The sequence below is a fragment of the Melospiza melodia genome, chromosome 5 (genome assembly GCF_035770615.1).
Source record: "Melospiza melodia melodia isolate bMelMel2 chromosome 5, bMelMel2.pri, whole genome shotgun sequence".
In the NCBI taxonomy this organism is placed as follows: Eukaryota; Metazoa; Chordata; class Aves; order Passeriformes; family Passerellidae; genus Melospiza; species Melospiza melodia.
In genome coordinates this window covers 28,719,346-28,743,620 of record NC_086198.1, presented here as the reverse complement: position 1 = coordinate 28,743,620, position 24,275 = coordinate 28,719,346, and the positions used below count along the sequence as shown (strand labels likewise).

Here is a 24,275-nt window from a genome sequence, read left to right as displayed (position 1 = left end):
TTTTCTGTAAGCAAACAAGGAAAAAGCACTTAATAAGAACACAACTAATATTGTCAGTCAAGCCAAGGGAAATCTGACATCTTACACCATCCCAAGGATGTACTCAGCTTGAATTCTCAGGTATCCTTGTTTACCCTTTCCCTCCTGGCTATAAAGAGGACAGCCAGCAAAGACAGCCACCCTCAAGGAAAGATACCCCCCACCTCTTCCAAAGATCTTTGGGAGGTCTCCCAGCAAGGTGAGAGAGCACAGGGAACCTCCCAGGCACAGACAGACTGCTGCTGAGGACAGGGAAAGGTCTCACCCTCTTTGAGCCCAGCAGGCAATCTGGGAGCCTGGGCAGAGGCAAGAGGAGACAGCAGCCTGTCCCACACCATCCATCTGCCCAGCCCTGTGGATCTTGGGGGGTTCTTGGCAATTAGCACAGGTTCTCTTGCTAATGGACAATCAAGCATGTGCCAAAGCCCATCCAATTTCAGCTCATTACAGGGAGGATCTGACACGGGCAATAAAACTCTCCAGGAATGGAGAGGCAGGAATTGCAGCCTCTAATTAAAGACCTGTTGGAGGGGCCTGAAACCAACCCTTTCTCACCAGCCACCTCACTATGGCTGTGCCCTGACAGGGCCTGTAGCTTGTTTTGGGTGTGAGAGGAGTCAGAAAACAGATTAATGCAGCTTAACTAGGAAATGGGTAATGCATCCTCCATGTCTCATAGGCTGGCCATGAAGACAAGCAATTGGTTTTTTCCTTAATTTATAAGGCATGGGAGTTAACCTTGAGGTACTTCAGTTCAAAATGTGGCTCTTTTTTCCTGATAATGATGAAGCAGAACACTGTAATTCAAACCCACATCCCAAAAAGGTGAACAGCAGCAGCCAGCCATACCAAGTGCTCAGGGCACCTGCTGCCAATGATCTGCCCTCTCCCTCGAACAAATAATGTCAGAAGATGAACACCTTCTTTAAGTAATCCCCCTTCCTCACCCCCTGCCTGCACATCTTGGTTTGTCTGTGCTCATATCACCACACACATCTTCAACTATTCAGGATCTCTTTAATTCATAACATGAATTAACATAATTACACTAAATACCATTGTGCAGTAACTTTTTTAACACATCAAAAATAATATTCTCATTTTTTGCAGGAAAAAACTGTAGACAACTCATACCAGCAGCCAGATTAAAACAAACCAGTCTTTCTGAACAGAAGGTGCTCTTTCTAGAGAGTTGGGGTCATTCATTATCTCCAGATTTAATGAACTGCAGATTCCTCAGCTTTTGGGCAATACAATTTGACAGTTTGTAGAGGAAGATTGATTTTATTTATACACATCTATAAATAAAGGCTCCATACTGTGGCAGCAGCCAGTCAGATGCATGATATAACTTCAGCATCTCTTGAAGAGAAACAGCCTGGGTTTTGAGCAGGGGACTATAGTGTCATTTTCTAACTCCAGATGACAAATGCATTTTCCCTTATCTAACAGTGGTGAAGAGGGCTGCACCTGTGAGGTACCCTGCCAGCACTGCCCTGTCAGGCTAGAAATGCCAAACAACTCACAAGACAGAGATGCAAAGATACAGATTGGAAAGAAATGAAAGAGAAGTGATTTGCAAAAGTGGGACTTTGCCCTTAGTAATTAAAGGTAGCATGGATTTCACCCCAGCTCTAGCAGCTTTCCATCTACAGGGAGAAACAAGGGAAAGGAGAACAATACACAATACAATGTATTGTGTGAATTAGACAATACACCTTCATAAGAATCTAAAAGTAGGAGCAGAAGGATGCTTTGAGATATGGATAGTTTTAGCAAGGCCATACCACAGAAACAAAGATATCCAGAAAAAAAAAGTGTTTGTGAGATGATCCAAGCGGATTTTATTCTGAAAATAAAATCTGTATTATTTTATACAGAAAACAGGTTTCCTGACTAAGAGAATGCCTTGAACTACTTAACCACAAACAGGCCTCTTCAAAGAAGTTATGCCCTTAAAGCTATTTACACAACAGTTGTGACTCCTAACTTTCCCAGTCCTGCTTCTGCTCCAGCAACAAAACATTTTATATCCTCAGTAGCTCCAGCCCATTGCAAAGCAGTGAAAAAACCCTTGCCAAAAAGAGTCAGAAATGCAGAACCCCGAAGGAAATGAGACCTGAGACAACTGATTTAGGACTCTGCTCACCATTTTTTTCCCCTGGTTCTGGGTAGCCCAATAGGCTTCCAAAGGACCATGGAGCAGTTTGACACATTAAGGAGGGGGAAAAGAAAAGATGGTAACAAGTGGTTGTTCTTTTTACCTCAGCTGTAAATCTGTGCACAACACCCAGGGCACAGCATCAATTCCAAACAAGTGCAGGCAGATATACAACGTGCTGCTTGCCCTGATCACGCCACACAGCAGCACAAAAAAATTAAGGCTCTCTAGCAAGACATAAAAATACTCAAATCCATTGTAAGCTGGAGTTCAGTTTTAAGGAGGTCTGAACTCTCTTAACTCCAGAAAAACCACAGCACTACTTAGAGAGAGTAGGCCCACCCACAGTCCCAAAGAGAATTCCTATAGCAGATGCAAATTTCAGCTGGGTATGTGAGCATTTTTAAGGAGCAGTGTGGTGCAAGAAGGCTAAAGACTGGGAAGAAACATATTTAAATCAGCTAAAACACAATCTTTGATAGGACCAACATGATAGTTATATCCTGGTGAGGTTTTAGGGATAATTAAAGAGGCTCTGAGGAAGCACAAATGTCCCCATGAGAACCATCCAGGAATTTATGGTGGGCAATCTAATCACCAGCACCATGATTGCTTTGCTCCAAGTCCAGCCAATCCAGATGGGCCAGAAAATCCATGTGTTGTTCCATGCCATGCTTGGTGCTTTAATCCTGGATGTTGTGACAGATTTGTACAGGGAAAGTTGAGGACTGACAGCAACTCCCTGAGCTCCTGGAAAGGATTCACACTGTGAAGAACCACAAAACCATTTGATGCCAGAAAATGCAAACCACACAGACCTTGAAGCCTCCCTTTCTGCCACAAGAGCTCAGGCCTGCTCCAGACCAGGAGCCTGAACTGAGACACTCTAGAGAGATCATTTGTCTCTTTTTGTACAAGAGATTTTACTGGGTCTCTCTGAGTTCCCTAGTAGGGAAGGCAGATGTAGTCAAGGCTGAAACTATGTATCCTTTAGCATTTGCCATGAATCATCTGGCTCAATCACAAGGAGAGTTTTTTGTCTCTCCCAGAAAGTGTACTGGTTTTCCTGTGTGGCACTGCTTGGCTACATCTGTCTGACTTCATCATCTGCAAGAATGAAAGCAGGATGCCCAATCAAGTACCAAAGAAAACCGCTAACATTTACAATTCAATCTCTGATCACCCAGTTTCAGTTGTGAAAATTCAACTGTAGTTCCAAAAAACCAAACCAAAACACACAGGGGAAAAATAAAAAGTCAACCAAACTTCAAAAACTCTGAATGCACCAGAAGATAGTTTAAGAGATGAATTAGTAAAACAAGAGCAAAACAAAACACACCACAATTCAGCACAAACAGCAACCTAGATGAGGGCAGGGAACACTGACATTGCTTTATCAAAGCAGGGACTATCATGCTTGGTACCTCTGAGGATGAAACAGAGCAACCTCTCCAGTGCTTTGCCTCCAGAAGGTCATGTTCACAAGCCAGTGACCTTAGAGCCAGGCTGGCATTCCCAATGCCCACAACAATGGATCCAATTACTCCAACCAACAAGCATTAAAAGGCACATAGAGCTGACATTGCTCTGGTAATTCCAATACATGGATCCACAGACAAATAGAGGAGAGAACAGCACCCTTGCCATCTCTGGATGCTGCTGTGCTCTGCTTAACTTTCCTTACACATTTTGGCTTCCACATTTCTTTCCCCGGTGTTTCCCTGTTTGGAGACTCTTCACCCAAACTCAAACCATAATGAGACTGAATAAATTGATTCAATACCTATTTGCTTTGTCATTCCTCCCACCATTATTCACTGCAATTCCTCAGACTTGGCTAAGGCAAAATACCATTTTCTTATTCTTTCAATTGCAGATGCACAGATCCAGGAGGTTGGTGAAAAAATAAACTCGTTTCCTACATAGTACTTTTGAATTTGCTGAATAACCTAGCAGGTCAAATAATTCATTTTGAGAAGAAACAAAATCCTTCAGTAAGTACACTGCTGAAGTAAAAGAGTTCAAAGGGGATCAACAGCATTTTACAAAAGGCAAATTGAAATAAAAATCTACAAGAACCAACAACAGCTACCAAATATCCCATCCCCAAGGTCTTTTGAGGAACAGCTGCGACCAAATCTCAATGAAAACCCCTTCACAAGGATCAGCATCCTCTACCCTGTCCCACTGGGTGGGGATGGGCTTTGCCTGCCTCCCTAAGGCCATCCCCAAACCTGGCAGCCCTGTGGGCTCCCATCCTTGTAGCCCAGCTCCTGCATGGCCAGGAATGACTGCCACTAAATCCTCTGTCACCTCTGCCCTCCTCAGGCAGACAGAGCTGTGCTCATGGCTCCCAAGGGGCAGAGGAGCTGTGCTGACCTGAAAGGTGAGCTGGGCATTGCAATTTAATGTGGCTGCTAATCAGGAGGGTTTTCATGCCTACTTAGTAAATGTCCCTATTTATTTTAAATAAAACTGTGTTAGAAGAGCCAAAACAAAAATACCTAAATACCTATCCAGAGTAAAGCAGAAAAACTAACTGTGAAAGCGATACTGCTGCAGAAGAATATGATGTAGCCCATTTTGCAAGGTTGCTAAATTATGTATTACCAAGAGTGGCACACAGTCACCTATTAATACATCTAGAGCCCTTTGTTGCCCTATTATCAATAACAAACCTCCTGCACTATTTTGGGAAATGACCTTTCTGCACAGCCCGGTGTAGCACGAGCCAGGAACCTCCTGAGCTGTAATTCCAGCTCTACCATTGACTTGCTGCATGGTGAGGGAAAGCTGCTTTAACCTCCCAGGTGCTGTTTCTTTTTCTCTAAAGCTGCAGTGACACTGGCCTCCCTTTCAGCTCAGTGGAGTGCCTTACTAAGTCCAAATATTTGAGCAGAGCTTTGGGGATGCAAAATGCCAGATCAGTGTGACACATTGCTGCAGCTGCTTAAGGATATTAACAGTGCAGAAATTCAGCTGCAGCTGGAAGAACATATTGTGCAGAGCTACAAGGTTCTCTTTTCACAGGTGAGAATTTATAGCCACCAGCTTTAGGCTACAAATCACCACCCAGTAACCTGTCAGTGTTCTCAAGCCAGAGTTTCTTTCTCAACTCACAGGAAAGAAAATCTCAGTGCTTGGTCCCACCTACATGGCAGCAGGTTCAGGGTAATGTTAACAACCCACATGATGGTAAAGGATACACCTAAAATAACAGCACACAGGGACCACAGGATGAGAATTACTGGGACAAGAGGAACACTCTTGTTTGAGATACTCAGTTTATGCAGCCTGGGACATTTCAAATGTCAAAAGAAAAAAAAAAAAAAAAAAGCTGGGTTATAGGAAGTTCCAGAGATTGAAAAAATAGAGCAGAGAGAGTGGAGATTGTAACCATCTCTTTCTCTCTCACTCTAAATAAATAAAAGTCATGACTAAATGAAGTCATTCTGAAAACATGAATTATTTCATATTTCATTTGCTTTGGCAGAATATTCCCAGGCTTAACCCCTCAAGCTGCAGGAACAGGTGGAAGGCACTACCAAAATAATGGAACATGCCTAAGCATGCAGTGAAACTATAGGAAGGCTACATTCCCAACTTAGGAAAAAAACCAGTCACATAACTCTTTTCCAAGGGGCAGAGATCAATTCGTTTTCCAGCCCTCACTTCTCTCCTGTGTTGTTACAAAAGATACCATCAGTATTTTAGAGTTGTCTAATAACTCTAATAATTTAACCAAGAGTTTCCAAATAAAATTTACTTTGAAACCCATCCTGCTAGAGGAAATTCCATTTCAATTCCATTGTAATTGACATCGCAACTCAAATTCCTAAATCTGCATCCCTAGTTCTTCAGAAATGAAGAGACTTTCACAGTCTGGAAGATTTAACCTGAAAGCCACACCACCACACCCATATTTACATTAGGAAGTTCCCAGGGTAAGCACTATTCTTCCATCAGGATGATCCTCAAATGCCCTTTAAAAACTCCTTAACTATTATTTAAAAGCCCTTTGTTTTACAGACAGAGAGCAATACATTTGGCATGGAAGTTTAAGCACGACATGATTCAAGTTTATAAGGATTAAATTACAGCAGCTATTGAAATCCATGCTTGAATTTAATATTTAATACGTCTCTACTGACAGATTTCATTTACTCATCCTAATTAACAGTGCCCAGAGACTGCTGTTTCACCTTCCTCAGACTGAGCCGCGGCCAAATGTCAGCCCTGAGGTGGGGCACAGGCATCCCTAAGGCAGCAGCGGTGCCGAGCGCTGCCGTACAGCACCATCTAAGGGCTCTCCATAAGAACTGCTGAGGGGATGTATGGAATGCCACCTATGGATCGGCTCCTGGGTGCTCCCAGCCAGCTGCCAGGCTCCCAGCACACACCAGTGGCACCGCAGCACAACTCTCGGAGCTACTGTTTCCTCTCTGATTCATCAGGAATCATCGGGAAAAGGAAGTTACCGAGAAGCTGCCCAAGGAATAATTTTCAGAATAACAAGATTGACCTCTGTCATCAGCAGCAGTTTGCTTCTCTCTGTGGCAATCTGTTGGCATGCAGACAAGGTGGTTTGTTACAAACACTCTAGATTAAGCACAGGAGGAGAAAATAATATGGCTTCAAGATTTAGAAACTGAGAAACAAGAGTAGCTTTAATTCTATCCAACTTGTGCAGTATTTAAATCTCTATTTCAGCTAATTTCTATTTCCAGGCAATCTTTTTTCTTCATAACTTATACAAGTCTTGCTCATAAAAATATCTTCTGGAGTGGTTTGTGGTGCAATCTACATAAGGAAATACCACACTAACCTGAAGATCCACTTAGTCCAGCCCTAATCTCAAGGAACACCCAATAAAGAAAAAAAAGCCCTATGAAAGTGAAAGTATTCAAACTGTCCCACAGAAATGCCTTTGCATGTTAGGTGTTCACTAAGGTTCAACGTTCAAAAATGTTCAGTGAGAGCTATTCAGACTGGACTAGTTTACAAGACCTGTGCCTGTCTCCACAGCTATGTTTTCTGAGATGAAAGAATTGGCAATGGGCCAAACAAGATTATTTTAATTATCCCAGTTTCCCTCTGAAATTTCCTGTCTCGTTGCACATGAAGTTTACCACCCCAAAAAAGGAAAAGTGACCTGCCTGGCAGGACAGACCTCGGGCAGCCTTTATTCTAGGACCTTATTCCATCACGTGTAGGCACATGCTCCACTGCTGACCTCTCCTGACCTCAGGGTGTGGAGGAGCAGCAGCATTTCTAACATGGAAGGAATTGTGAGTGGTGAAAATGAGTGTCTGGAGCAGCGTCTCCAGCTAAACTGAAAGCCACATGCAATGTGCAAGACACAAAACTGGGACTTTCAACACATCATAATTCAAAATAACTCTTTAATGTCAGTGCAGAAATAAAGCATTCAGTGGCTTTTAGTCATACTAGTGCTGTACAGTAGCCATGCTCTGCTCCATTGCTGCAGCTGTGGAAATGACAATACTAAAGAGGCCCACATTAAAGACTCCTTCATTTCTGAGAATGTCACATTCTAATAGATAATGAAAAGGAAAAGTCAAGGACAACAATATTTGAAGGCTGAAACATTAATTTTCAAATCTAATCAGTTTCTATTGCCACTGCACACAGAAAGAACCAGTCAGGTTATACATGCTGCATGGTACCACTCATAAACAACAAAAAACGGATTTTTTACCTTTCCTGAAACTCCTGTTTCTAAAAGCTTATTGATCTTAAACAGAGTTCCCCACTTCTCCTGTAATCAGAAGTTGAGAACATTACTTCACCCTCTTGTTTTGAGTCCTGTAGATATCAGATATTAGCAGCTGTTGTTCAGTGAAGACAGACAAATCATATTCACAGCTCAAAATAAAGAAATCCTGTTTGGGTGAACACAATTTGCTCTGTTCATCAAGCAAGGGCATGAAAAGTCACTCATCTCAGCTTCAGATAGTCAGGATTTCCAAGTAGACAACTTTGTTAAGATTCATGCAATATTAAAAAAAGAGCAATATTTGCAACATAATTCTCATTTGCTGATTATTTTCCTAGATTGAGCTCTGCCAGATACCATGCACTTGCCATGCTTTTGACATGGCATGTAGGGCAGAATCAGTTTCTTATGTAGCTGCCTGTTCTGGAATGAACACCTGATCTATCTGATCTCAGTTTTGCAGTTACAGCAATATTAGCCCTCTCCACAAATTTTACAAGATTGGGATAACTGAACAGCAGAGCTTCTCTTTAAAGTTCAGAAGAGGAGGGACACCAGAGCATAACAGGCTTGTGCAACACATGCTGACCTTTCAACACATCGACCTGTAGTGCTCTGAAAAGCACCAACGGATAGAGGGGAAAAGCTAGTGCTGGAGGCGACAGGGTGGAAAGGAAAAAGCCATCACACTGACAAGGTACAGTGACCTAGTGTCCATGAGCATAAAGGTGGCTCAGGATATCAACATTTCTGGCAGAAAAAGTATACAAATACTCAGCTGTCTCTTACTCAGATCTAGGTGTAAAAGACAGGCATCTGAGCAACAGTGAAATCTTCTGATGTGGTAAGGCACATTAAATATTGCAGCTTCTGGTGTCACTAAAGAGCCTTTGTCCAGTCAGACTAACAATTTACAGTTTAGAATTAAGGTGAAACAAGCAACTTACTCCTTGCTCTTATTTTACAGGCTTTGCCAGATGTGATCAGATAAAGGCACACATTCAGTGCAGACCTTCAATCATTTTCAACCACGTTCAATACCACTTCTGGTTCGGTTTGTGAAATCCCTTCTAAAAGACATAAACCAAGAAATTCTTAGCACCCTAATTTCCCTTTCCTCTATGGATTATTTGCCTACTTGGAAATACTAGGAAAGCTTCTCTAAATAAGAATAGACCTTACTGTGATGGCTGAAGTCCTTCTCCTTCCATGAGAGGAGGGTCTGACATCACAGTCTGGGAACCAGCTTAGTTCCTTTTCCTGAAAAGAGGCAGGATACATCTTAGTACAGTTAACTTGTCCCTGTATTTCCCATCCTCCAAATCTTCCTAGGACGGTGCCTGCTTTCTTCTAAGATGTGATGAGAGAGAGAAAGAGGTGTAAAGGGCAAAGGTAACCAGGAGGTCAAGAAGAGATGCTTCCCTCAGCCACTGCTAACAAGGCACAGCACAGGAGTTTCACACAGCTTCAGAAACTCTTGTTCCCCGCTGGTGAGCTCTGGCCAAGGCCGGGTTCACCGAGGTCACAGCAAAAGAAAAGGTTGGACTTCTGTTGATCAACGCTGCTAAGCAACAAGTCATAAAAACCAACATCACCCTTGTCTTCTGCTGGTTGCAATTAGAGAACTACAAACAGGATCACAGATTCAGGGCCAGGAGAAAACCTTTAGCAGTGTGAGTGTGCACTGCTCCCAGCCACACAGCCCGTGCAGCAACTTCTCATTAGACACACACCAGCATCCCCAGCCATTGCAGCCTGCACAGGGCAGGTCAGCCCAGGCCTCTGAAGCTGTAATAGCCTTTGGCTTCTCACAGTTGTAATCTTTAGGTTGTAGTGGGCACTTCCAGTTGAAGAAACAAAGCAGAAGTGTTGTCAGCCCCTGATTAACTTCATGAATATTTGAGTCATGTTAAAAGGTGCATAACTAAAGCTTTTACAGGCTACTCTAACAGTGGGAGATGTAAGAGGAAATTAAGACATAGTGACACAGAGCAGGAACTCACTTTGCCACAGTATTTTAAGGAAGAATACAGCAATCTTATCATGCATTCTGAAAGGTGAAGCTTTTAAGTTGTGACAAGTAAACAATCTTACTCAAACTACAAGAACTTTTAACTATTCCCCACTTGGAGCACAACTGCAAACAAACCCACCTAGTGCCAAAGGACATGGTCCCATGCAACACACAAATCCAAAAGATAGGAACAGGCATTGAAGTTATAATTTTTGTAAGCCTCACGCAGCAAACACTGTCTGTCACATCAGTTTCTGTGGCTTCACAGTGAATTATCCAAGATAATTCTTATGCTCCCGTGGGAGGAAAAATAGAGAAAAATATGCATTTCTCTTTCTGTTCCATAATGTACCTTCTCCATACACTGTCATGAATGTCAGCCCTCTTCTCCTTCCTTGTTCATCAGCTGAACCATACCTTAGTATGACAGGAGGGAACAGAGTATGTCTGTCATCCTTCCATTCTAAGTATGGACTATAATTGCTTCTGAATTTTTAATTTTGAAATTTTTATTCTCAATTTACAAATGTTCCATTATGAGGGGGGTGGCTCATAATTAAATAAACTGTAAGAATATGACTGTGGAGTAGCTGAACTGGTTTTTGTAAGAGGAATCCTGTTACTAGTCAGTCTGTGCACTGTTGACTGTCCAACTCTTCAGGGAAACACACTAATGTTTCCTTAAATACATTCTTTACCAACATTTGTTCAATCTTTCATCAAATTATAAAAGTTTTAGAACACTCCAGCAGGAATAGTTACAGAAGCACTAAACTCTGTAAAAACATTTTTCTCATTTTAACTCATGGACTATGTTACTTATTGACTGTGCATCCAAGGGGGAGCAACAGAGCCCTCTGAGAAAGGAAAATAAAAGGGAAATAAGAATGTTTGCACCAGTACAGAGCAAATCAGTAATTGAATCTTGCCACATTACAAAAGAAAACTTTAGGAAGGGAACTGCGTACAGTTAAAAAAAAAAAAAAAGTTTTTTAGTTTTTTTGTATTCTTTAGCTTTACTCAACACCCATGCCCCAAAATCTCAAACAACCAACACAATGCATATTTCACAAATAAGCAATATATATGAGGAGAACACAAAGACTGAAGCAGCATGCACAACAGGAAGTAATGCATTTACAGAAGGCAAGGGCAGATTAGACATCAAAGGCAAGTTTTTTATTACTTAAAGCAGGACATTACAACAGAAGAGTAGTCAAGAAGGGGTCACTGGGTCCTGTCACTGAAAACAGAGAGATTAGATATGAAAGGAATAAGTCACACTAAGAGCATGAACTTGCTAAGAGCATTTTTTCAACCTTAAGTAACGTGGCTGTAAATATTACGTGGGGCTCAGAGTAAAGACTATTGAACTGCAACCCTTACACTCTCTGACCTGTTTCAGAGTCCTGGGTAAATCACTTGATCTCACCACACTTGTTTTTGCCAGCTGTGAAACACCAGCAACATCTATTACACAGGCACCTGGGGAAAAGTTTCACACTTGCAGACAAATGCAAGACTTTGTAGAAAATTACTTTGCGTATGTAAACAGTTTATTCCCTACCTCTCTAACTCATTTGTCTCTCAGTTGTCTCAGTTTGTCATACCTCCAGCTACAAACTCCCTCTTGCTATTGGCTTCTCATGAAGTTATATTATTTTCCCATACTATTTTGCAATAGCTGTGGGTTTAAGTGTTAACATGAGAGCAGCTTGACAACTCCAGAAACTAAGAATATGTCAACATCCTACTCAACAGATTTGTTTACTATCTTTTTTCAGAAGCCTGTTTACTTGAATAACAATATTTTAATGCATTTTGGCCAAGTTAATCCCACAGAGCTAAAAATTATGAGCTGGAAACATTCTTCCCTATCTTGGGACACAGTGGATTGTTTATAGAGTTGTAGCTGACCAGCTGAAGCTCTGCAGTCTTTCTGAAGACAATTCATCTGCCCAGCCCACAAGAACATCAACAAAACTGCACAATAAACTGAGCAGCAGCTGACTGCTCACAACAAAACACATCACAGCAAAATTTTACAGGCTGTAAAACAAACTATTTCATTCCCACATGGAAGGCTCAGTTCATAATTTGCACAGTACAGCTTTTCAGTTTGGTAGGGGAATCACTGAAAATCAAAACAGGGACCCTCATTTACTCTTTCATTTCCAAAGGCTCCTTTCAATATTTCTCCATCTATTGAAGTATGAGGCATAATTGAACACATAAAGAAGGCAAATCAGATTTTCATTTAATGCTCTGCTTTAAAAGGAAAATGCAGTTTGAAGAACCTGTTTAAGCCATTGTACTTCTGCTAAGAGTTCATTTGTAAATTAACAATATTATAAAAGAAGCAACAAAATAAGAAAATAATGATAGCCCACGGCTTGAGTGGATCAGTAGATCTGCATCCAGAAAATAAATACTGAAGAGGCTGTAAGACATATTCTGCTTGAGCAGGTGTCATTTGAACAAAGCTGCAGGTTCTGTTTTACTTGCTTGGCAGCTCATGTATGACAGACAAGGAAAACAGCAGTCCTGACAGAAGAAGCAATGACCATAATAAGGGTTTGATCTAACAGATAAACACAAATGAGGTCACCTCAAAACCTGCCACCTGAAACAAAGGAACTATCAAAAAATGGAGAACTCCCTGGTTAAAATGCTGCTGCTCTCATTAATTCATTCCCCACCTGACTGTCATTTCTTCTACCAGGTACCATAAAATACAGTCAGTATTTAAAGCTGAAAGGACTCAAAGGACACAAGAAGCTGCTTTTGGTTTAGGGCACTCTCTGTCATATTCAATGGAGGCTGTTTAAATAAAAAAGAAACTGTAAGCACTGCATTTCTCTCACAATTCAGCATGGTCAGAACAAAGTCACTGTGCTTCTGCCACTCCATACATTCCTTCAGCTGCCTCTTTGTAACTGATTGCAACAATCCCAAAGTAGTGATTAAGAAACAGGAGTAAGTGGTCAGGAGTTCTGACAATTTAGGTGATGGAAGCCACTACCACAAGCTACCCCTGTGCAAACTTCCTTACCAAAGAAATTCCTCAGCTGTATGGCCCCTAAAACACTACAATGCCCTTCCTTAGTGTTGCACTGCAAACAGTGCCTAGCAGGTAAAAGCTGGGATCACCATGTAACAACTGGGACAAGGGAAATGAAGAGAAAAATATATTTTGAGGGGGAAAAAGCCCTGAACAAAAACAAACACCATGAAGGTAAAAAGAGGATTTAAGTAACCCAATTCAGTGCTCTACTGGAATTGAGTTGCCAGAAGCCAAACAGGTGAAATTGAGCTGAAGTTACCATACCTTTTATGTACGTCTCCAGAAAATGAAAACTGTGAAAATTATCACTTCCAATATATTTCTTTAAAAATTAATTTACCCAAGTACCAACAGGCTCACAAATTCTCCTATTTTAATGGTTTTACTGTCAGATCTCCAAAAATCAGCACTTTTCCACTTTATTCTTCACATTTAGTGGGTACCAGATGAGCTCTGCCTTCTAGATCATAGATCAGGAAAATGTTTCTTCCAGATTTTTCTCAAGGGAAAATAGAAAATAAAAGTGCTTTTGGTTGGAAGCAGTCCTGTCTTCTGCAAGAGATAAAGAAAAAAATACTAAACATGACTGGCCATTTTGTTTGAATCCAGAAAATGTAAGTCAGATCAGAAAACCATAAAACATTAGAGACAAATTATTCTAGTATAAAGACATTTGCTATTAAAACATCATGGGTAACATTTGTCTAATCTGATGTCTGCATGTCAAAAAAAGTCTAGCTACATTTTGCTTTTTAATAAAACATCTATTTTGAAACTGGGATGATTAAAATTCCCTTCTCCTACTGTACAGTGGGTAATAACTAACCACAGCTTCCAAAGAGGGACCAAACACCACTATGTTCTATTTATATGCATACAATTTATTTAAAACTAAGGCTGTGGTCTGGTGCTGTCAGGCAGTGCAATGTTCTTGCTGTCACTCAAGGTGAGGAAAGAAAATGCAATCCATTCTGGCAACAGCTGCTGCTATATTAGAATGGAAAGCTGCAGTGTCAACTGCTCTGAGATGACCCCACAACCAGAATCCAACCCTGCACCACCACAAACCTCACTCTCCTGCCCTCCCCAAACCCAATCATTCTACACAGGCATCCAGTTTTTATCAACAGATCTAAGGCATGTAGAAAGAGAAGATTTGGAAGTTTATTTTTTTTCCAATAGTGTGTAGTAGTCTCTTAGTGAGTGTTTAGATTTGTCATGATCGCTGCACATACAGAATCCAACAGAATTCTTCTGCAGAGTACAGAATCATTTCAGCTGCAGAGATCAGAATCAACACATAGAAAAAGTGCATTTAATGTTCACATGTTTCACATAAAGCACCCATCAAGAGCAGAGTACAAACAATGCTTAGAGACCATCTTTGAATGCCTTCAGCAGCAGGTCAGCTGCCAGCCCAGGAGACAGGACCCCAGCAAGAACCTTTTCCTCCAGAAGCGGGATCTTATCCTTGACGGCCAGGTGCGTGCGGAAGTGCTGCAGCACGTTCTCCTGGATGAGGTTCCACATCCACACCTTCTGCTGCCGGCGCCGCCTGGCCAGCAGCTCGCCGCTGCCGAGCGCGAGCTCGCGGAACTCGGCCATCTTGTCCCACAGCTCCGAGACGCCCTCGCCGGTCTTGGCGGAGACGCGCATCACCTGGGGGGTCAGGGAACGGCCACAGCCAGGTTACCTGCTGGCCTCCGGGCTGCCAGCACCGGGCCAGGCAGCTTGCATGGAAATCAGGAAATGTGTGAGGGAAGCTTCCTTCAGTACCTGCTTCATGAAGCTCTAAGCATATCTGTGCCTTTCCCTCCAATGCCCCCAAAATCTGGGATTCTACTAACTAGAAGTAGACCCTGAGATCCATGCTGTTTGGGATATTTGTCCAGCTGCTTGTTATGAGAATCATTTTTAGTAAGTCCTTCAGCTAAGAGGCACATTATTGCTCCTTTACTTAAATGTAGATTAAAATGTATATTCTGGTAGCTATTCTTTCACACTTAAAATATGCCAGAAACAAGGTATTTTAATGGTTTTTTGCCTTTGCTTTCCACACCAGGAATTAATTTTCAGAAATCCAGCACAATCTTTCAAATTGAAAGCCTGAGTTTGTTTTGGTTTTTTTTTTTAATTTTTTTTTTTTTAAAAAAAGCTTCTCTCCTTTTCCACACTTAGAAAAGAAAGGTTAATCCTCAGCTGATTTAAACTCAGCTTAATGGGTCAATTTCAACACCAGGGTAGAATAAACCTCCTTTACAGACAGTTTATTTATAAAAGAAGTGAGAGTGTGTGTGTGCTTATTCTATATACACATATTAAAACTAGTACCGAATCTTCTCCTTAAAAATCCACCAAGATCTTTAAAAGATAAAATACATAAAAATACGGCATTAAAACTGAAGACCTCCAGGATAAAAATTCCAATTATCTAGCCATTTTTATTATGTGAGAAACTAAAAAAAAATTAAAGTCATAAAGGAAACACACAAAGTAGTGAAAGAGCAAAGATAATCATAGGCTTCAGAGTTATAAGAGAGGGAGAAGTAGATTAAGGGACATTTTTAGATATGCAGTTTACAAAAAGCAAGTGAAGTTTGTACCGCTCCTGATGTCAGTAATAGCTCTGCTAGTGCAGAGATTGTAGATCAGAGCAGAAATCCTGGGGAGGAGGACTGGCTTTGCAGTGTTTTATGTGGCAAATCCTGAGATCAGAGGTGAGGCACAGACAGCAGCAATCACTTCTCCAGCACACTGAGACTGAACAACCAACTGCAATTTTTAAAAGGATCCCAGGGACACTAGGACAGCTAGGTGAGGAGACACCAATCTTAACTCATTCAGCACATTTTCTGGGGGGAAAAATACAAAAAAAACTCCCAAACACATCACCAAAACCCAAACAAAACCAAACCAGACCCACAGAGCCCCACAAAACACAGGGAAGTCCACAAACCTTTGGCCTCCAAACCTTGGAACGCTTGCGGAGCAGCTTCATGGCGCTGACGTACTCAGCCTGGATCCGCCGGGCAGGCACAACCAAGTCACCATCAGCCTTGTTGATAGCAACCAGGTCTGCCACCTCAATGATGCCCCGCTTGATGCCCTAAATGCAGCAGGGACAGCAATCAGGAGTAGCCAGAGGGGCTGTGACATGCTGATTCAGCACAAAAAGCAGGTCAAAATGCTTTGGTAGTTTCTAGTTTTCTCCCCAAAAATATATATAAGTAATAAACATGTTAATGTTAAGCCACAGAGTATCACGTGTTTACATCCTCATACTTTTAAAATCAAAAAAGGGAGCTTAATTGTGCAGTAAGTGGATGACACTGAAAATACTTAATAATAACAGTATAATGGACAAAACATATTGATATGGACTTTCTGCACAGATACTGCATGCTGAATTTAAGTTTCTCTTCCTAGTCCCAGGTAGTAACCAATAAGAGAAACTGAAAAATACCTGTAATTCATCTCCACCCGCAGGTGGTAGCAGTAATATAAACATATCAACCATATCAGCCACAGCAAATTCTGACTGGCCCACACCTAAAAAATTAAATTCAGAATTTACCATTTACTACAAACTTTCAGTCCCATTAATGTCAGTAATTGTGACAGATCCCAGCACTGCCCCACGAACAAATCCCACTAAGAAAACAAAGACAACAGGAAACATGACAGTTTAGTAAAAGGCACACAGGACTAGAAAACAAGACAGAATGAGCACTTATGTTAAAGCAGTGACCACATGCAAAAAACATGGGCAAAATCAAGGCAGGGATATGCAATTATTAGCACAGCCTATTTTCACATCACAACAAGACAAACAAAGCAAACCCTAAGCACATACCCACTGTTTCCACGAGAACAACATCGTAGCCTCCTCCTTCACAGAGCAGAATGGCTTCATTTGTGGTCCTTGTGACACCTCCCAGTGTCCCACTGGTTGGAGATGGTCTGATGTATGCATTCATGTCTCTTGACAACTCAGTCATCCTTGTTTTATCACCCAGCAGGGAACCTTAATGTTAAATTATTTCAGTGCAATACAGCCAATCTGCCCTTTTCCCCGCTCCCCACCAATAAATGAGTGAGGACAGACAGATCTCTCATACAACGTCAGTCAAATAAGAATAACCTAGTTACAGCTTCTCAAGACTCAGCTGAGGACTAGGAAGCGACAGTCTGGTTCTTCTACTTCCCAAAGCTGAAAAGGCCTAACAGGCAGACCTTACTGCTACCAAACACAAAGAATTTGTACTAGGTCAGAATGAATTCTACAACTCCTGAATGGCTTTTTGAAGCCTATACACATCAGGCCACACAGCTGATTCCTGTCTGCTCCTGTCCAAAGGATAAATCCCTGCATCATGATTCTGACACACTTTGGTGCTGGATGTTTTGGTTTAGGAGAGCTGACATGTGTCCCTGCCTTCCTTCTACTCAAACAAACTGCAAATCACATTCAGTGAGATCTACACACTCATGGCACACTCCAAAAGATGAGAGATGCTCAATTCTTCCAGCTGCTGCAGTCTTGCTGTCACATTTTGCTACTCTACTCATGCATCCTGAAGGCATGCATCAAAGAACACAGTCCATCTTAGCTCCATGTCACTGCAATGCTCTAGTTAATTCTTTATAAATAGTTACACACCTCTAACAGCACAGAAGCTGGAAAAATTAATGATGCTGAGTGGCAGCTGCCCCTTTTGGAAAGATCAAAAAAAAATCAAGATTGTGTTATTTGTATCAGAGATACCAAGAATCAGGCATGCTCAGCTTGTAATTTCCCTACAATTTTTTACTGGAGAGTTTCAGATCACAGCCTGCCATCAGTAATCCTGCACAACTTCAAAAAAATTCAGATTTAGAAAAATTAATTGTACGGCGGCATTTGAATACTGGAAAGGGGAAATCTGAAAGAACTACAACACTGATACATATTTTCCAATTTGGTATCACATATGAAGAAAATATGAAAACTTGATTTCTTTTACATTTTACTGTAACAGGCACCAAATCTTCTTCCACTTTGCTCAAAGAGATACTTCAGTAGTTGACAAGGTATTGGAAACTTGACTCAAACTTTGATTCACACTCACCACCACTTGTACTAGAGGAAGGGTCCACAGCCAACACAGCCACTTTGTGGTTTCTTTCCGTAAGCATCTTCCCAAAGCATTCTATGAAGGTCGACTTTCCAGCACCAGGAGGACCAGACAACCCTAAATAATCACAATAGGAAGAAAAAAACATTTTGCTAGTCAAATAAATAATACATCTCATGAATACCATCAACATCTAGTTGACAACAATTCATACTCTAACACAGCATCACAACAAAAGCAAATAAAAGCTATGCCAAAACAAAATAGGAGCTTGACAACATAGCAGCACCTCACTATCCCTCATCCTATTGACACGAATATAATATTAGGCTTATCCACATCTATTTCTTCCCCTCCAAATAAAATTACTTGTACTGCATGACTTATCCTTCATAATTTTCAAAATGTTATATATTAGAACTGGATTTTTCAGATTTACTACAAAAGAAACACTCCAAAAGGAAAAGCAAGGCTGTACCTTGAAGAGCTGTTCTTTCCAAAAATGAGGCCGTTTATTTGCATGTCAAAGCTCACAAACTAAGATTAGCACCAAACTTTTCTCACTCCCATGCCCCAGTTCTTGTTCTTACTACCTTTGTACAGACAGGAGAGATGACAGCTGGGCATGACACATGATAGGAGTCCTTCTCTGTGTAAGGGAAAAATATTTTACAGCTTCCAGGAGAAGCAGGTTCACGTCTCCTTCAGCTGAAAATCAGGCTGCTTCCTAACAGAGGGCCATAAAACAGGAAGTGCATGTTTTTCCTTCTGTAGACTAAAAAAGGGATTCAGGAAGTGTCCAAAAAACACCTTTAGGAAAAGACCAGGTGTGCTTGAACACATCTTTCCCTAAGTGTAGATAACATCTGCATCAATCTGCAAACTAACTAATGTTTCACCTTATAATGGTTACACAGCCGACCCTGAATAACACACTCCCAAGAAGCCATGATAATTTCTAAAGTACTCTCAAAAGCATTTTTTCATCTCAAACCATAATTCTACTGGACAGAAGTAATCTAGATTGGTTATAAACCACCAAAAAATAACAATGCAAGACTACAAACCACAAACAGTGATAATAAAAGGTGAGGACAGTAATTACTACTAGACAAGACATAAAAGGACTAACCCACTCTAAAGGCAAGTGGCTTTCCTTGATTTAACTTTTCTTGTTCCCTGTGGTAGGATAATACCTTCTGAAGGAGCACCTGGGCTACTTTCTTCTTCCTACTCTGAGTTGATTCTATGAGTGTAATGGATTCGGCTAAGCAGGCTCTGTGGCCCTGGATTAGCCCCTGGTAAAGTCTGTCTATGAGTCTCTGCTCCTGGTCAGAAAGCTCCTCTGCTTGCAGCTCAGGGGCTGCCTGCTGGCACAGCTCTCTCCTCAAAGCGTTTGATGAACAAATCCATTTTGTGCGACAGTGATGTGCTGGCCCGGGAGACTCAAGGCCCAGGAAATCTGCTGGGGAAGTGAAGCGAAAGTTCACGAAGTAAGTTCTTCTGGAGAAATAACAACGAGGGAATCTCAGCAGCAAACAGGGGATCTTCATCTTCTTTGGAACCAAAAAGTATCAGAGTTGTCAGTTCACTTCTATTTGCAGACAGCCTAAAGAGAAGGAAAAACATTTTTACTTTCCTCAAAGCACTTTTGTGAGGACTCAAATTAAGTTTATGTACACCCCTGACCATCAGCTTTGATTTTATCTGTACCCACTGCCTTGAATAAAAAAAATAACTGTCCCCTTTTCCCGCTAAACAGACACAATAAAAACACACTACAGAACCAAAAGCACAGTATCTCTTTATTATCATACTTCATAAATTAAAATATAAAAAAAAGTACTTTCAAATAAGCCTCTGAGAGCACACACAGCACACTACAAATCCAGGAGCAATCAATCCTTAAGCTTACAGAACTGGTGGTACATTCTAGTTTGACGGGCTATTTTAGGGTTGTTTTTAACAATTATTCGGGACGAGGGCATATTTGCACTTATTTCCATCAGAAAGAGGAAAAAAAGGGGGGTGGGACAGAGTTCAGAGACAAGAACATTTAGAAATAAACAGGAGGAGCTGAGGCCTGCCCGAGGCGCCCGGGCGGCCCCAGCCCCGCTCCCGCTGCGCCGCCTCAGCCCGGGGCGGCCGCTGAGTGGAGGAGGGCAGGGGAAAGCCGCCATTCCCGGCCGATCCCCGCCATTCCCCGCCGCTGCCCGCCATTCCCGGCACCTACCGGAGCCGCCCCGCTCCGCCCCGGGAAGTGACGCCCTCAGGCTGAGCCGGAACCCGCTGCCCCGCAGGGAAAGGGCCGGGAAAGGGGCGAACACGGGCGGTAGCGGAGGGTGCCGAAGGGCAGGGAGCTTCCCCGCCATTGCCCGGGCCTCCCAGAGCGAGGGGTCAAGGGCTCAAGGCTCGGCTCTGGCCATTCCATGTGTACACAAACTTCCATGGCCGTGGAGTCACAGTCTCCCTGCTCTGGCCTTTCAGTGATGGATGTTTCAAATAATCTTTTCCCTCCTGATTTAGCGGTATCCACTCTGAATCCGTGCATGGCCATTTACTGGTCCTCCCCCCATATACCGGAAAGGAAGAATAAATGCTTAAATCCCCCCATGTGCTTATTAAATCACGTTTCTTTTCAGCCTTATTAAACCTCCTCTTCAAATTTAGTTTCCTGTCGTGGAATGTTGGTTTATCGTGAGGTGGGGTTTGTTTCGCTTCCTTAATTTTTTTAAAAACTATTATTATTTCTCCAGTCATCTCCCAACCCTTTTTCCTCCCGTCTTCTTGTTAAAGCACACAGACACACAGATCTATTTCCAGTGAATGTGAACACAGAGAACCCACTGACTGAGCTGTTCCCAGTGCCTTGCACTATCCCGCAAAGACTTTTTCCCAGTGTCATCACCTGGGCAGTGAAAGTGACAGACTATTAAATAGCAGAAGTTTTGTTCTGAACTGCTGAATGCACAATTCAATCTCACTGCTGTTATTTCAGTCCAGAAGATGATGCTACACAGAGACCTGAACACTTCAGGGCTAAGAAAATATACAGTTTTGTGTGCCTATCATCATGGGATGAAACCACAGCAGAAAGAGACAAGAAGTTCCATTTTGAAATAGCCTCATGAGGTCTTTCTGTTTAACCAGGTCTTTATTCACCAGAGTTAGCCTGGATCACTATAATCTCTTCATTAGCAAGTTTTCCAAGGCTCTCTGTTTCAAGTGCTGTACTTACACCTAGGTAGCACATCCCCACTACTATTTTAATAGCAGCAGAAACAACAAAAAAACCATTCTGCTTCTGCTTAATTCATCCTTCAGTTTATGTCCCTTTGTGTTCTCTGAAATTGAATACTTTTGTCAGTGACCTTGGTGAACAGGCATGGAAAAATGCACATTTCATCAATGCTGAAGAGGAGAGGGGATTGTTCAGTTCTCTATGATAACCTTGTGGACCGGAATAATAGGAGTGAGATTAAAGTGTGCACTCAGCAGTTCAGAACAAAACTGCTGCTCTTTTATACAGCCCACCAGCTGTACTGCCAATCTGATATGGCCACAAACAGGCATGAATGTGCTCTAGAGTCATCTCCCTGCAAGAACTGTTTTCAAGACTTTGCACACTGGTGAGGTCCGGAACTCCAAATTGCTCAAGTCATCCTCTTTTTTTGTTCCTCTTTCCCCCTAGCTCTGTTATTCAACAAGTTTGCTTTTCACCAGTCAGAGGCTACAGTCTCCAAATGCCAGATATTAGAGGAAGACTTCCTATTGCCTGGTCAATTATATACACTCTTTTTTTCCATAGTCTTTCATACATCAGAGATTATATAGGTCTGCTAGAATTATGTGCTCTTCTACCACCTCTGATTTCTTTTTACTATAACCTCATCCAAAATAGGCAAAATACTCCCTTAGAGGCTGGGTCATATCTAGAATCTTCTTAATCTACATCCTGCCATGCTACACAGTGTTCTTGTGTTTCTCCTATGGTCTTGTAATGTATGCAACGAAAGGGGGGGGGGGGTTTGGTTGTTATTACACACAGCCCAATAAATTTTGGGCAGACTCACTGTATTTGTGCTTTCTAATCTGCAACACAGAGATTTCTCTTGGCTTCTGTATTCTTTATCCATTCATCATTAATTTACTTAACATTGTTGCTGAGCTATTCAGGAGGGTAGTTCAGTAGCTTTCTGCATCAGGCTCTGTTTCTCCTTTTTCTTAAAAATTATCTTTCAAATTTGGGCTGGGGGGAGTGTGTTTGAGGATTTGGGTTTTTTAAATTTCAAATTTAACTCATATTCTGTGTTCTCTTTTCTTCTTTTCCCCAAGGGCGTCAGAATAATAAAAATGCACCCCCATAGTTATTCCATCACAGTCTGCAAACTTCTCCAAGATTTAAGAAAATTGTCTGGTTCAACCTCCTTGCTGCAAATTTATCCCAGTGTTAAAGAAAAGGGTACTGCTGGTAACTCATGAAATAGAAGTCTTCCTTCTGAGCCAGTACTAAATCAAACAACCTGTAAAGTGTTATAAATATTGTGCCATGAGCTAAAGGTGCAGGGAGGCACAGACATTCAGGCAAAATATGCAACTGAATCCAGATCATTACAAAAGAATAGAAAAAGATCCTTCTGTAACTTCTCACAGCAGGAATAGTATTAACTCTAGAATCTGCCAAATTCAACCATGCAAATTTACATTCCGTCTAACTGGCTTCCCGTTGCAGTTTTAGTTGGATTAGCTCATTCTTTCTTCCTCTGGCCGCGCAGATTTCCTTGCTCTGTTCACCTCCTCTTTAAGAAAATCCAAAGTAATCTTTGTGCACATAATTAACACAATGATACTTAATATCATCACAGACATTTCTCTACATCAATGTGCTGTAAAGGCCAATACAAAACCACAGTCCTTGCCATGGTACAAACTGAAAATACAGTGGGACCAAATGAGACCATTTGCCCTTTATTTCAGAAGGCAGCCCTCAATTCATTTCAGTTTTCACAGAAGCAGAAAAGTTTGATCCAACCACCTCTTTACAGCAAAACAGGAAGCAAGGTAACTGTTGATTACAGCCTTCCTTTCAAGAAAAAAGACTAAGCTTTTTTAAGGACAGTCTTAGCACTCTAGACAAAATATACCTTCTACCTTATCTTAGAAGATAATTGGACACCTGAAATGAAATCACTAGAAAGCATGTTCACAGCTGAAAGTTTGCCTGTTGAAATGCACCTTGAGCCCAGGCCTCAGATCTGCAGTTACAAGACTTGCTCGGGCAAGGAAACACCAGAAAAAAGGCCAAAAGCCCTGCAACTGTTACACCAATAGCTGTTTGCTGACTGTGAACGTCCCAAGGTTTTTCTACAAAGACCAGGACAGAGCAGCAGGACAGCTGCCTGGCTAGGTGTGGAGAAAACAGCCTTTCCACAGCTTCCCAGGGCCAGCCACCTACACAGGAGGACAACCCCATGGCTGAGCAGATTCTCTGTACCTGTGCTGGTGAGGAGCCATAAGGTTGTCAGGAAAATTTCCTTTTCCTGAAAGCCTGGAAAAGGAAATTTGCTCTTTGAGCTTTGCCTGAAACCTACAAGAAAGCATCTGAAGAAAGCAGAAGGGAAAATTATCTTAAATAATTATGGTATTTCTGTAACATTTTTATAAACAAGGGAGCTGAAGTGTCTTCACAAAACGTTAGAGCAGTGACTTCAGTGTTTCCTTGTTGGTATGAACTGAGCAGTGATTGCACATTAGTGAGAAATGACATCAGCTATTACAGGAAAGTTTTCTACTGCTTATGCACAAGTTTTTTAATTGTTAATGATGCACTGCCTGATGTGAAGTGATTTTTAAAGGGGACAGATAAAACCATCTTTTCTGTAAAAAAAGGAAAGACATTTACTATATAGGCAAAACCCCCAAACATTATTCCTATACTACTACTGGTTGTAAAAGCCATTTAAATAATGTTCTCCAAGACCAGTTCATTGTTAAAATTATAAACCCGGAAGAGCAAGTCACTTGCCAGTAAAATAATATTTCTTTTTCTTTCAATTAAAAAAGTATTTAAAAGCTTGGCTTAAAGAGTATGTTTTTCTCCATGGCCACCAATGACTCATGATATCAAAATATTTCTCATGTAGCTC

At 41.6% G+C, this 24,275-nt stretch overlaps 1 protein-coding gene across 1 annotated transcript; it reads right to left on the bottom strand.

Annotated features, from left to right (window-relative positions):
• Positions 1-14,157: 14,157 nt before the first annotated feature.
• MMAA (metabolism of cobalamin associated A) lies at positions 14,158-20,396 on the bottom strand. Its single transcript, XM_063156733.1, has 7 exons — positions 20,363-20,396; positions 19,262-19,738; positions 18,124-18,246; positions 16,869-17,039; positions 16,479-16,564; positions 15,972-16,121; positions 14,158-14,674 (listed from the first exon to the last, which is right to left on the bottom strand). The coding sequence occupies exons 2-7, from the start codon at positions 19,680-19,682 to the stop codon at positions 14,387-14,389; spliced, it is 1,239 nt and encodes a 412-aa protein (XP_063012803.1). The 5' UTR covers positions 19,683-19,738; positions 20,363-20,396; the 3' UTR covers positions 14,158-14,386.
• Positions 20,397-24,275: the final 3,879 nt, after the last annotated feature.